This window comes from Rhinopithecus roxellana, chromosome 15, assembly GCF_007565055.1.
Source record: "Rhinopithecus roxellana isolate Shanxi Qingling chromosome 15, ASM756505v1, whole genome shotgun sequence".
In the NCBI taxonomy this organism is placed as follows: Eukaryota; Metazoa; Chordata; class Mammalia; order Primates; family Cercopithecidae; genus Rhinopithecus; species Rhinopithecus roxellana.
Genome location: NC_044563.1, coordinates 33,036,116 through 33,046,732, shown reverse-complemented (window position 1 = coordinate 33,046,732; position 10,617 = coordinate 33,036,116). Strand labels below are relative to the sequence as shown.

The 10,617-nt window shown below is 46.1% G+C and overlaps 1 protein-coding gene across 1 annotated transcript; it reads right to left on the bottom strand.

Annotated features, from left to right (window-relative positions):
* Positions 1–1,117: 1,117 nt before the first annotated feature.
* KDM4E (lysine demethylase 4E) lies at positions 1,118–2,915 on the bottom strand. The gene has a single exon (XM_010360577.2). It carries the CDS (start codon positions 2,899–2,901, stop codon positions 1,366–1,368), a length of 1,536 nt encoding a protein of 511 aa, XP_010358879.1. The 5' UTR covers positions 2,902–2,915; the 3' UTR covers positions 1,118–1,365.
* Between the last annotated feature and the right edge of the window lie 7,702 nt (positions 2,916–10,617).

The following is a 10,617-nucleotide window of genomic DNA, read 5'->3' as shown; positions in this document are numbered from 1 at the left end:
TTTACCTACTATAATTTATACTTTGTGGAACTTACTTTAATATTCATGACCACTGTAATTTCATTGTGAAATTTAGTATTTTGCATTGTGAAGACCCATGCTATGTACCTTTGGTCTCAATTCAGGTTTGCCTGATATTAAGATCTGTAAAGCTACTTTGTTCTTTGTTTGGTATAGTTTCCCCATTCTTTTATCTCAATCTCTTTTCTAAATCACTTTCTTTTGGATATATATATTTTATATTCTAATTTAAAAAACATGTACTAAGAATTTTATTTTCTTTGGAGATACACATTAGAGACAGCAAATAATTAACATCAGTATAGTTACAAAATATCTCTGAAGCCATAACTGGCTAAGTAACTCAGTTGGTCAAAAGGTCTAGTTTGTACATGAGCAGTGGATGGTGGCCTGGGATAAAGGGCATGTTGCAACTGAAGGATTGTGAGAAGCCCTGAACCCCACTGGGGCTGTGGCAATATCCAGTGGAATCCAGGGTCAGAGACATAGAGGACCAGATGAGAAGTAAAAATGAGAGGTTCAGTCAGATTCTCAGCATCATCCACTGTGAGCTCAAATTACCATGGGATCTGGACTCATAGCACTGTAAGGGAGGTATCCTAAGGGGGACATCAGAAACAAGTGCCGTCCATGGCATCTAGGCCATGGTGGAGGCCACAGGCACAATGTGAAGTAAACAGAGAGTCCCTGAGAGGTTCCACAACATCCTATGGCAACCTGTTGGGAGGCGAGTTCAGTGGCCTCTGGAAGCCCTGGTTGTCACAGTTGGAGACAGTATCTGGGGGCCTTGGAAATGTGTCAGTTACTGCAGGTAAAGAATCTTCACTGAGCAGAGGCCCAGGCTACAATTGTCCTTGGCAAGAATCTTCTTTGATCCTGGGGTTGGGATAAGAGAGACACTGACATTTTCTGTGTGTCACCATATTCCATAACCATGGTCCAAAGGATTGATCACGCATTAGAGGAAAATATCCCCAAACTCAGTGATGTATCTCTGCCTGTCTTTAGCCCCAGCAGATGAGTCAGGAGCCCAGGAGATTCTGGAAAACTTAGTTGGGGTCAGAACCCTAGAGCCATAAGAGTGGTCCATTGCTACAACCTTGCCCATGTTCACCAGGGATTTCCAGTCCCTACCAGTGTCCCTGGAAAACGTAATTAAAGGCACAATGACATTGGGAGGAGTCATTCAGACAACATCAGGGAGATTACTAGTAGTGCTGCTGAGGGATAGCAGGCATGGGCTAGGGTGCATGGTTTCCTCAGGATCCAGTGGGGGCCTCAGGAGTTGAAGATCAGGGACACAGCAGCAGCCAGAACCCTTGGCAAGATGTGGAAGGCCACCACTCAAAAGGACAGATTTGTCATCAAATCATTGTCAAGCTGGAGCTGAGGCCTGCGGCCTCGAGCTCTATTCCTTGTACCCATTAAAAGGCACCTCTTGGATACAGGCTGAACAGTTGTCTCCTCAGTCCCCAGTTCTCGAGGACAACGACCACGACCACGACCTCGACCTCGACCTCGACCACGACCACAACCACGACCACGACCACGACCATGACCACGACCACAAGAACCCCAGCTTCCAGTGGAAGGGAGAAGAACCTGGGCTGATATCCCCAGGGTAAGTGACTGGGTCTGAGTATGATATGCAGAGCTTTGGAATGCAGATCCAGGCACAGCATCAGTGCCACAACCTTTTTGGTTGTAACAGTGCCCTGGGGACACAGGCTGTGTGGGACACCGGGCTGTGAGGTTTGGGAGAAGCCTCAGGCCCAGAGCAGCTCTTCTAAGTACTATATCATTTCTCCAGTTGCTCAGCTCTTGACTTTCTGCAACCCTGGGCTCTGTGTGATCCACAGTGGCCAAGTCTTGCCTGTGTTTCCAGAGCTCATAACTCTTGGGTTGCACAATGCGCACGAAGGCGTCCATGGAAAAGGTGACCCTCGCCTCCCCACAGCTACACTGTGAAGCTACTTTGCCATAATCAATCCATCGTGGAGTGGCAAAATTGATGGCCTCTGCGCAGTTGAAGCCATGGTTGAAGCCAGCATGATAGCCATAGGGAAAGGTCACCATGAACTCCCCAGCCTCCTGAGTCATGCGATTGAAGGGGATCCCATTCTTTTTGAGAACTGTAGGCGAGATGAGGGCCACCTTGTGCCGCAGGAAACCCTCACAGCCCCGAGAAGTGTCCGGGAAGAGCTCCCTGGCGAGACGTTCCAGGCGCTGACCATGTTCTGGGGGCACTGCATACCATGTTTTGGGCTCCCCAAGGTGCAGGTAGTTGATGCTATAAAGATCCATGTCCTCCGTGTGCCAAGCGAACGTGGTCTTCCACATGCCAAAGTACAGGTAGGGTGTGTTGACACCCTCGATGACAACCCCACATTCCTGCTCCAGCAGGTCCAGAATTGTTCCCAGGTGTCGTAGGTTCCACTGTTTAGTGTTTTCTTCAAATAAGGAGCCACTAATATCAGCACCATAAATTGCTGAATTACCAGGGTGGCTCTTCCAGTATTGTCGCTCCAAATCTCTAAAATTCCGGTGTGGTGGAGTCTGATATTTTTTACTGTTTGCCAAGTGGTAATACTCCCCCACCCTCATGGCTTTCTTCTTTTTATGGTATTGAGTAAACACCCCTGCCTGTCCAGAGGTCACCTGCTGGAGGGGAGTGGCTATTAAGATGTCTCCGATATCATCATACATCTGTCTGGCTTTCCATTCCTTGGGTGGAATTACCTTGGCAAGGCCAGCTTGATGTGCGCCTTGGGACTCCATATAAGCAACATATTTGTTGAAATCTGTAAATTCTTCCATGGTGGGGTAAAAAGTCATAATGGTATGACTCGTGTTCTGGGGATCAGAGTGCACAGACTTCATGGCTGCACACAAGAAGTAGCTGACTCCTAAGTTCTTAGGTGTCCTCTAGATGCCTGAGAGTTCTGGGGAGTAATTTCTTTTCTCCCCTTTGTTTTTCAAAATACTTGGGTTTATCTGTGAGGGAGTAATTCACACTTGAACTTTCGAACAAGTGAGATCTTTCACAGGCTTTCTGACTCCCCAGGGGGACTCCACTCTAGTCAGTATATTTTTGTCCAAAGAAGTAGAGTATGTCCCAGCTCTACCTGCAGCTCTGTGAGTTTCCTCAGTTGGGGGTGTCACTGTGAGGCTTCTCCTGATTCTCAGGCTTGGGTGCACTAGTAGCAGCTAGTGTACCACTGTACCTGGGAGTCTCTTCTAGGAAGTCGAAACAATACACCTAAACAACAACAACAAAAGATACAGAATATTCATATTTTTAAAATAAGTATATGACCAGACAAAAGAAATATTCAGCTAGCATTAAGCTAAACTAAAACATATGCTGTGCTAACATCAGGATATGTTAACATTGTCAGGCCTCTGAGCCCAAGCTAAGCCATCATATCCCCAGTGACCTGCACGTGTACATCCAGATGGCCTGAAGCAACTGAAGATCCACAAAAGAAGTGAAAATAGCCTTAACTGATGACATTCTACCATTGTGATTTGTTTCTGCCCCACCCTAACTGATCAATGTACTTTGTAATCTCCCCCACCCTTAAGAAGGTTCTTTGTAATTCTCCCCACCCTTGAGAATGTACTTTATGAGATCCCCCCGCCCCCAAAACATTGCTCTTAACTCCACCACCTATCCCGAAACCTGTAAGAACTAATGATAATACCCCCACCCTTTGCTGACTCTCTTTTTGGACTCAGCCCACCTGCACCCAGGTGAAATAAACAGCATCGTTGCTCACACAAAGCCTGTTTGGCGGTCTCTTCACATGGACACGTGAGACATTTGGTGCCGAAGACCTGGGTGAGCGGGACTCCTTCGGGAGACCAGTCACCTGTCCTCACCCTCACTCTGTGAAGAGATCCACCTATGACCTCAGGTCCTCAGACCAACCAGCCCAAGGAACATCTCACCGATTTTAAATCAGGTAAGCGGCCTCTTTTTACTCTGTTCTCCAACCTCTCTCACTATCCCCCAACCTCTTTCTCCTTTCAATCTTGGCACCACCCTTCAATCTCTCCCTTCTCTTAATTTCAATTCCTTTCATTTTCTGGTAGAGACAAAGGAGACACATTTTATCCGTGGACCCAAAACTCCAGCACTGGTCACGGACTTGGGAAGACAGCCTTCCCTTGGTGTGTAATCATTGCGAGGATGCCTCTCTGATTATTCACCCACGTTCCATTGGTGTCTGATCTCCGCGGGGACGACTGCCTTGGTCATTCATCCACATTCCCTTCGTGGCAAGTCAACTGCGGGGACGCCTGCTTTGGCTGCTCACCCACGTTGCAGCCCGGGGCTGCTCCCCACCCCACTTCTCCATGTCTCTACCCTTCTCTTTAAACTTGCCTCCTTCACTATGAGCAACCTTCCACCCTCAATTCCTCCTTCTTCTCCCTTAGCCTATGTTCTCAAGAACTTAAAACCTCTTCAACTCTCACTTGACCTAAAATCTAAGTGTCTTATTTTCTTCTGCAACACTGCTTGGCCCCAATACAAACTCGATAATGGTTCTAAATGACCAGAAAACAGCACTTTTGATTTCTCCATCCTACGAGACCTAGATAATTTTTGTCAAAAAGTGGGCAAATGGTGTGAGGTGCCTGACATCCAGGCATTCTTTTACACATTGGTCCCTCCCTAGCCTCTGTTCCCAGTGAGACTCGTCCCAAATCTTTCTTCTTTCTCTCCTGTCTGTTCCTTCAGTCTCCACCCCAAGCTCTGAGTCCTCTGAATCCTTCTTTTCTATGGACTTATCTGACCTCTCCCCTTCTCCCCAGGCTGCTCCTTGCCAGGCCAAGCCAGGTCCCAATTCTTCCTCAGCCTCTGCTCCCCCACCCTACAATCCTTCTAGCACCTGCCCTCCTCACACCCCGTCTGGTTTACAGTTTCGTCCGCGACTAGCCCTCCCCAACCTGCCCAGCAATTTCCTCTTAAAAAGGTGACTAGAGCTAAAGGCATGGTCAAGGTTAATGCTCCTTTTTCTTTATCCCAAATCAGATAGTGTTTAGGCTCTTTTTCATCAAATATAAAAACCCAGCCCAGTTCATGGCTCATTTGGCAGCAACCCTGAGACGCTTTACAGCCCTAGACCCTAAAAGATCAAAAGGCTGTCTTATTCTCAATATGCATTTTATTACCCAACCTGCTCCCGACATTAAATAAAGCTCCAAAAATTAAATTCCAGCCCTCAAACCCCACAACAGGACTTAATTAACCTTGCCTTCAAGGTGTACAATAATAGAGTAGAGGCAGCCAAGTAGCAATGTATTTCTCAGTTGCAATTCCTTGCCTCCATTGTGAGTCAAACCCCAGCCTCATCTCCAACACACAAGAACGCCAAATGCCTGAACCTCAGCTGCCAGGGGTTCCTCCAGAACCTCCTACCCCAGGAGCTTGCTACAAGTGCCGGAAATCTGGCCACTGGGCCAATGAATGCCCACAGCCCGGGATTCCTCCTAAGCCGTCTGTGCGGGACCCCACTGGAAATTGGACTGTCCGACTCGCCTGGCAGCCACTCCCAGAGCCCCTGGAACTCTGGCCCAAAGTTCTCTGACTGACTCCTTCCCAGATCTTCTCGGCTTAGTGGCTGAAGACTGATGCTGCCTGATTGTCTCGGAAACCCCCTAGACAGATACTTTGGGTAACTCTTATTACAGTGGAGGGTTAAGTCCATCCCCTTCTTAATCAATATGGAGGCTACCTACTCCACATTACCTTCTTTTCAAGGGCCTGTTTCCTTTGCCTCCATAACTGTTGTGGGTATTGACGGCCAAGCTTCTAAACCTCTTAAAACTTCCCAAGTCTGGTGCCAACTTGGACAACATTCTTTAATGCCCTCATTTTTGGTTATCCCTACCTGCCCAGCTCCCTTATTAGGTCGAGACGTTTTAACTAAATTATCTGCTTCCCTGACTCTTCCTGGGCTACAGCCACACCTCATTGCCACCTTTTCCCCAAGTTCAAAGCCTCCTTCGCATCCTCCCCTTGTATCTCTCCACCTTAACCCACAAGTATGGGATACCTCTACTCCCTCCTTGGTGACTGATCATGCACCCCTTACCATCTCATTAAAACCCAATCACCCTTACCCCGCTCAATGCCCATATCCCATCCTGCAGCACGCTTTAAGAGGATTAAAGCCTGTTATCGCTCTCCTGTTACAGCATGGCCTTTTAAAGCCTATAAACTCTCCATACAGTTCCCCCATTTTACTGTCCAAAAACCGGACAAGTCTTACAGGTTAGTTCAGGATCTGCACCTTATCAACCAAATTGTTTTGCCTATCCACCCTGTGGTGCTAAACCCATATACTCTCCTATCCTAAATACCTCTCTCCATAACCCATTATTCTGTTCTGGATCTCAAACATACTTTCTTTACTATTCCTTTGCACCCTTCATCCCACCCTCTCTTCACTTTCACTTGGATTGACCCTGACACCCATCAGGCTCAGCAAATTACCTAGGCTGCACTGCTGCAAGGCTTCACGGACAGCCCTCATTATTTCAGTCAAGCCCAAATTTCTTCCTCATCTGTTACCTATCTCGGCATAATTCTAATGAAAACACAGATGCTCTCCCTGCTGATTGTGTCTGGCGAATCTCCCAAACCCCAATCCCTTCTACAAAACAACAACTCCTTTCCTTCCTAGGCATGGTTAGGTACTTCCGCCTTTGGATACCTAGTTTTACCATCCTGACTAAACCATTATATAAACTCACAAAAGCAAACCTAGCTGACCCCACAGATCCTAAATCCTTTGGCCACTCATTTCTGTTCCTTAAAAACAGCCCTAGAAGCTGCCCCTACACTAGCTCTCCCTAACTCATCCCAACCCTTTTCATTACACACAGCCAAAGTGCAGGGCTGTGTGGTCGGAGTTCTTACACAAGAGCCAGGACCACGCCCTGTAGCCTTTCTGTCCAAACAACTTGACCTTACTGTTTTAGCCTAGCCCTCATGTCTGCATGTGGTGGCTGCTGCTGCCCTAATACTTTTAGAGGCCCTCAAAATCAAAAACTATACTCAACTCACTCTCCATAGTTCTCATAACTTCCAAAATCTATTTTCTTCCTCACACCTGACACATATACTTTCTGCTCCCCGACTCCTTCAGCTATACTCACTGTTTGTTGACTCTCCCACAGTTACCATTGTTCCTGGCCCAGACTTCAATCTAGCCTCCCATATTATTCCAGATACCACACCTGACCCCCATGACTGTATCTCTCTGATCCACCTGGCATTCACTCTATTTCCCCATATTTCCTTCTTTCCTGTTCCTCACCCTAATCACACTTGGTTTATTGATGGAAGTTCCACCAGGCCTAATCGCCACACACCAGCAAAGGCAGGCTATGCTATAGTATCTTCCACATCTATCATTGAGGCTACCATTCTGTCCCCCTCCACTAGCTCTCAGCAAGTCAAACTCATTGCCTCAACTCGAGCCCTCACTCTTGCAAAGGAATTACACGTCAATATTTATACTGACCCTAAATATGCCTCCCGTATCCTGCACCACCATGCTGTTATACGGGCCAAAAGAAGTTTCCTCACTATGCAAGTGTCCTCCTCATTAATGCATCTTTAATAAAAACTCTTCTCAAAGCTGCTTTACTTCCAAAGGAAGGTGGAGTCATTCACCGCAAGGGCCATCAAAAGGCATCATCATCCCATCGCTCAGAACAATGTTTATGCTGATAAGGTAGCTAAAAAAGCAGCTAGCATTACAACTTCTATCCCTCACAGCAGTTTTTCTGCTTCTCATCTGGCCACTCCCACCTACTCCCCCACTAAAACTTCCACCTATCAATCTCTTCCCACACAAAGCAAATGGTTCTTAGACCAAGGAAAATATCTCCTTCCAGCCTCATAGGCCCATTCTATTCTGTCATCATTTCATAACCTCTTCCATGAAGGTTACAAGCCGCTATTCTGTCTCTTAGAACCTCTCATTTCCTTTCCATCATGGAAATCTCTCCTCAAGGAAATCACTTCTCAGTGTTCCATCTGCTATTCTACTCCTCAGGGAGTGTTCAGGCCCCCTCCTTCCCTACACATCAAGCTCGGGGATTTGCCCCCACCCGGGGCTGGCATATTGGCTTTACTCACATGCCCTCAGTCAGGAAACTAAAATACCTCTTGGTCTGAGTAGACACTTTCACTGGATAGGTAGAGGCCTTTCCCACAGGTTCTGAGAAGGCCACCGCGGTCATTTCTTCCCTTCTGTCAGACATAATTCTTCGGTTTGGCCTTCCCACCTCTATATAGTCCAATAACGGACCGGCCTTTACTAGTCAAATTACCCAAGCAGTTTCTCAGGCTCTTGGTATTCAGTGGAAGCTTCATATCCCTTACTGACCTCGGTCTTCAGGAAAGGTAAAATGAACTAATTAATGGTCTTTTAAAGACACACCTCACCAAGCTCAGCCTCCAACTTAAAAAGGACTGGACAGTACTTTTACCTCTTGCCCTTCTCAGAATTAGAGCCTGTCCTCGAGATGCTACAGGGTACAGTCCATTTGAACTTTCATATGGACGCACTTTCTTGCTTGGCCCCAACCTCATCCCAGACACCAGCCCTCTACGCGACTATCTTTCAGTCCTCCAGCAGGCTAGACAGGAAATTCACCAGGCTGTTAATCTTCTCTCGCCTACTCCAGATTTCCAGCCACATGAAGACACCCTAGCTGGACGATCAGTTCTTGTTAAGAATCTGATCCCTCAAACTCTACAACCTCGATGGACTGGACCCTACTTAGTCATCTATAGTACCCCAACTGCCGTCCACCTGCAGGATCCTCCCCACTGGGTTCACCCTTCCAGGATAAAGCTGTGTCCATTGGCCAGCCAGCCTTATCTCTCCTCTTCCTCCTGGAAGTCGCAAGTACTTTCCCCTACTTCCCTTAAACTCACTCACATTTCTGAAGAACAGTAATAACCCTTATGCGCCTAATACATCCCTTCGTTATGTTAGGTCTGTTTGTCCTTACCCTACTTTTTGCAATAGGGCTTTATGAAGTCACCCCCACTACTTGGACTGAGCCCCAAAAACTAGTCATCCCTACTATCTTGTGTCTAGTCATACTCATATTCACCTTTCTCAACTACTCATAAATGCCCTACTCTTGTTTACACTGCCGGTTTACACTGTTTCTCCAAGCCATCACAGCTGATATCTCCTGGTGCTATCCTCAAATGGCCACTGTTAACTCCCTCTTAAAGTAAGTAATTTTTGCTGGCAGGGCTATGCTGAACCTCCTTGGGCATTCTCTAATTGGATGTCCTGGGTCCTCCCAGTTCTTAGTCATTTAATAACTGTTTTTCTCTTTCTCTTATTCAGACCTTGTGTCTTCTGTTTAGTTTCTCAATTCATACAAAACTGCATCCAGGCCATCACCAATCGTTGTATACAACAAATGCTCTAACAACCCCACAGTATCACCCCTTACCCCAAAATCTTTCTTCAGTTTAATCTCTCCCACTCTAGGTTCCCACACCACCCCTAATCCCACTCGAAGCAGCCCTGAGAAACACTGCCCATTATCTCTCCATACCACCCCCCAAAATTTTCCCCGCTCTAACACTTTACCACTATTTTGTTTTATTTTTCTTATTAATGTAAGAAGACAGGAATGTCAGGCCTCTGAGCCCAAGCTAAGCCATCATATCCCCTGTGACTTGCACGTATATATCCAGATGGCCTGAAGCAACTGAAGATCCACAAAAGAAGTGAAAATAGCCTTAACTGATGACATTCCACCATTGTGATTTGTTTCTGCCCCACCCTAACTGATCAATGTACTTTGTAATCTCCCCCACCCTTAAGAAGGTTCTTTGTAATTCTCCCCACCCTTGAGAATGTACTTTGTGAGATCCTCCCTGCCCCCAAAACATTGCTCTTAACTCCACCGCCTATCCCAAAACCTGTAAGAACTAATAATAATCCCACCACCCTTTGCTGACTCTCTTTTCGAATTCAGCCCGCCTACACCCAGGTGAAATAAACAGCCTTGTTGCACACACAAAGCCTGTTTGGTGGTCTCTTCACACGGACACGTGAGACAAACATTAGGTCAAATCATAAAACAAAAAAAGAGCAGCATCAAACTAAAATGAAAAATGATCAAGTTTGAAAATGAATAAATAGAGCAGTCCACTCAAGAAACTGGATGCATTAACATCAATAGAAACAATGAAAATAAATTCACAACAAGAAACCATTGCAAAAGGAAACAGAACACCCATCAGGAATGATGACAAAGAATGAAAACTGAGTTTTCAAAACACATGATGAGAAGTAAAAAGCCATAGGCATGAAAAGAAAAGAAAGTACAAAAACACATTGAGGTAAGAAACAAGCAGAATAGCTAAAAATCTGGTGGAGATATTTTATAATTTTTAACAAAATCTTATGAACTAATTGATGATAATGTTCTCAATAGGACAGATATCCAGAAGTACTCTGACAGAGAAATAAAACAACCTACCTTTCATCAAAAACTCACAATTCCATCTGAAAATACTTCAGGACCCAAAGAAAAGGTTTCTGT

Excerpts from the sequence above, each read along its gene's own strand:
- KDM4E (XM_010360577.2), bottom strand. The coding sequence starts at position 2,901 with ATGAAGTCTGTGCACTCTGATCCCCAGAACACGAGTCATACCATTATG.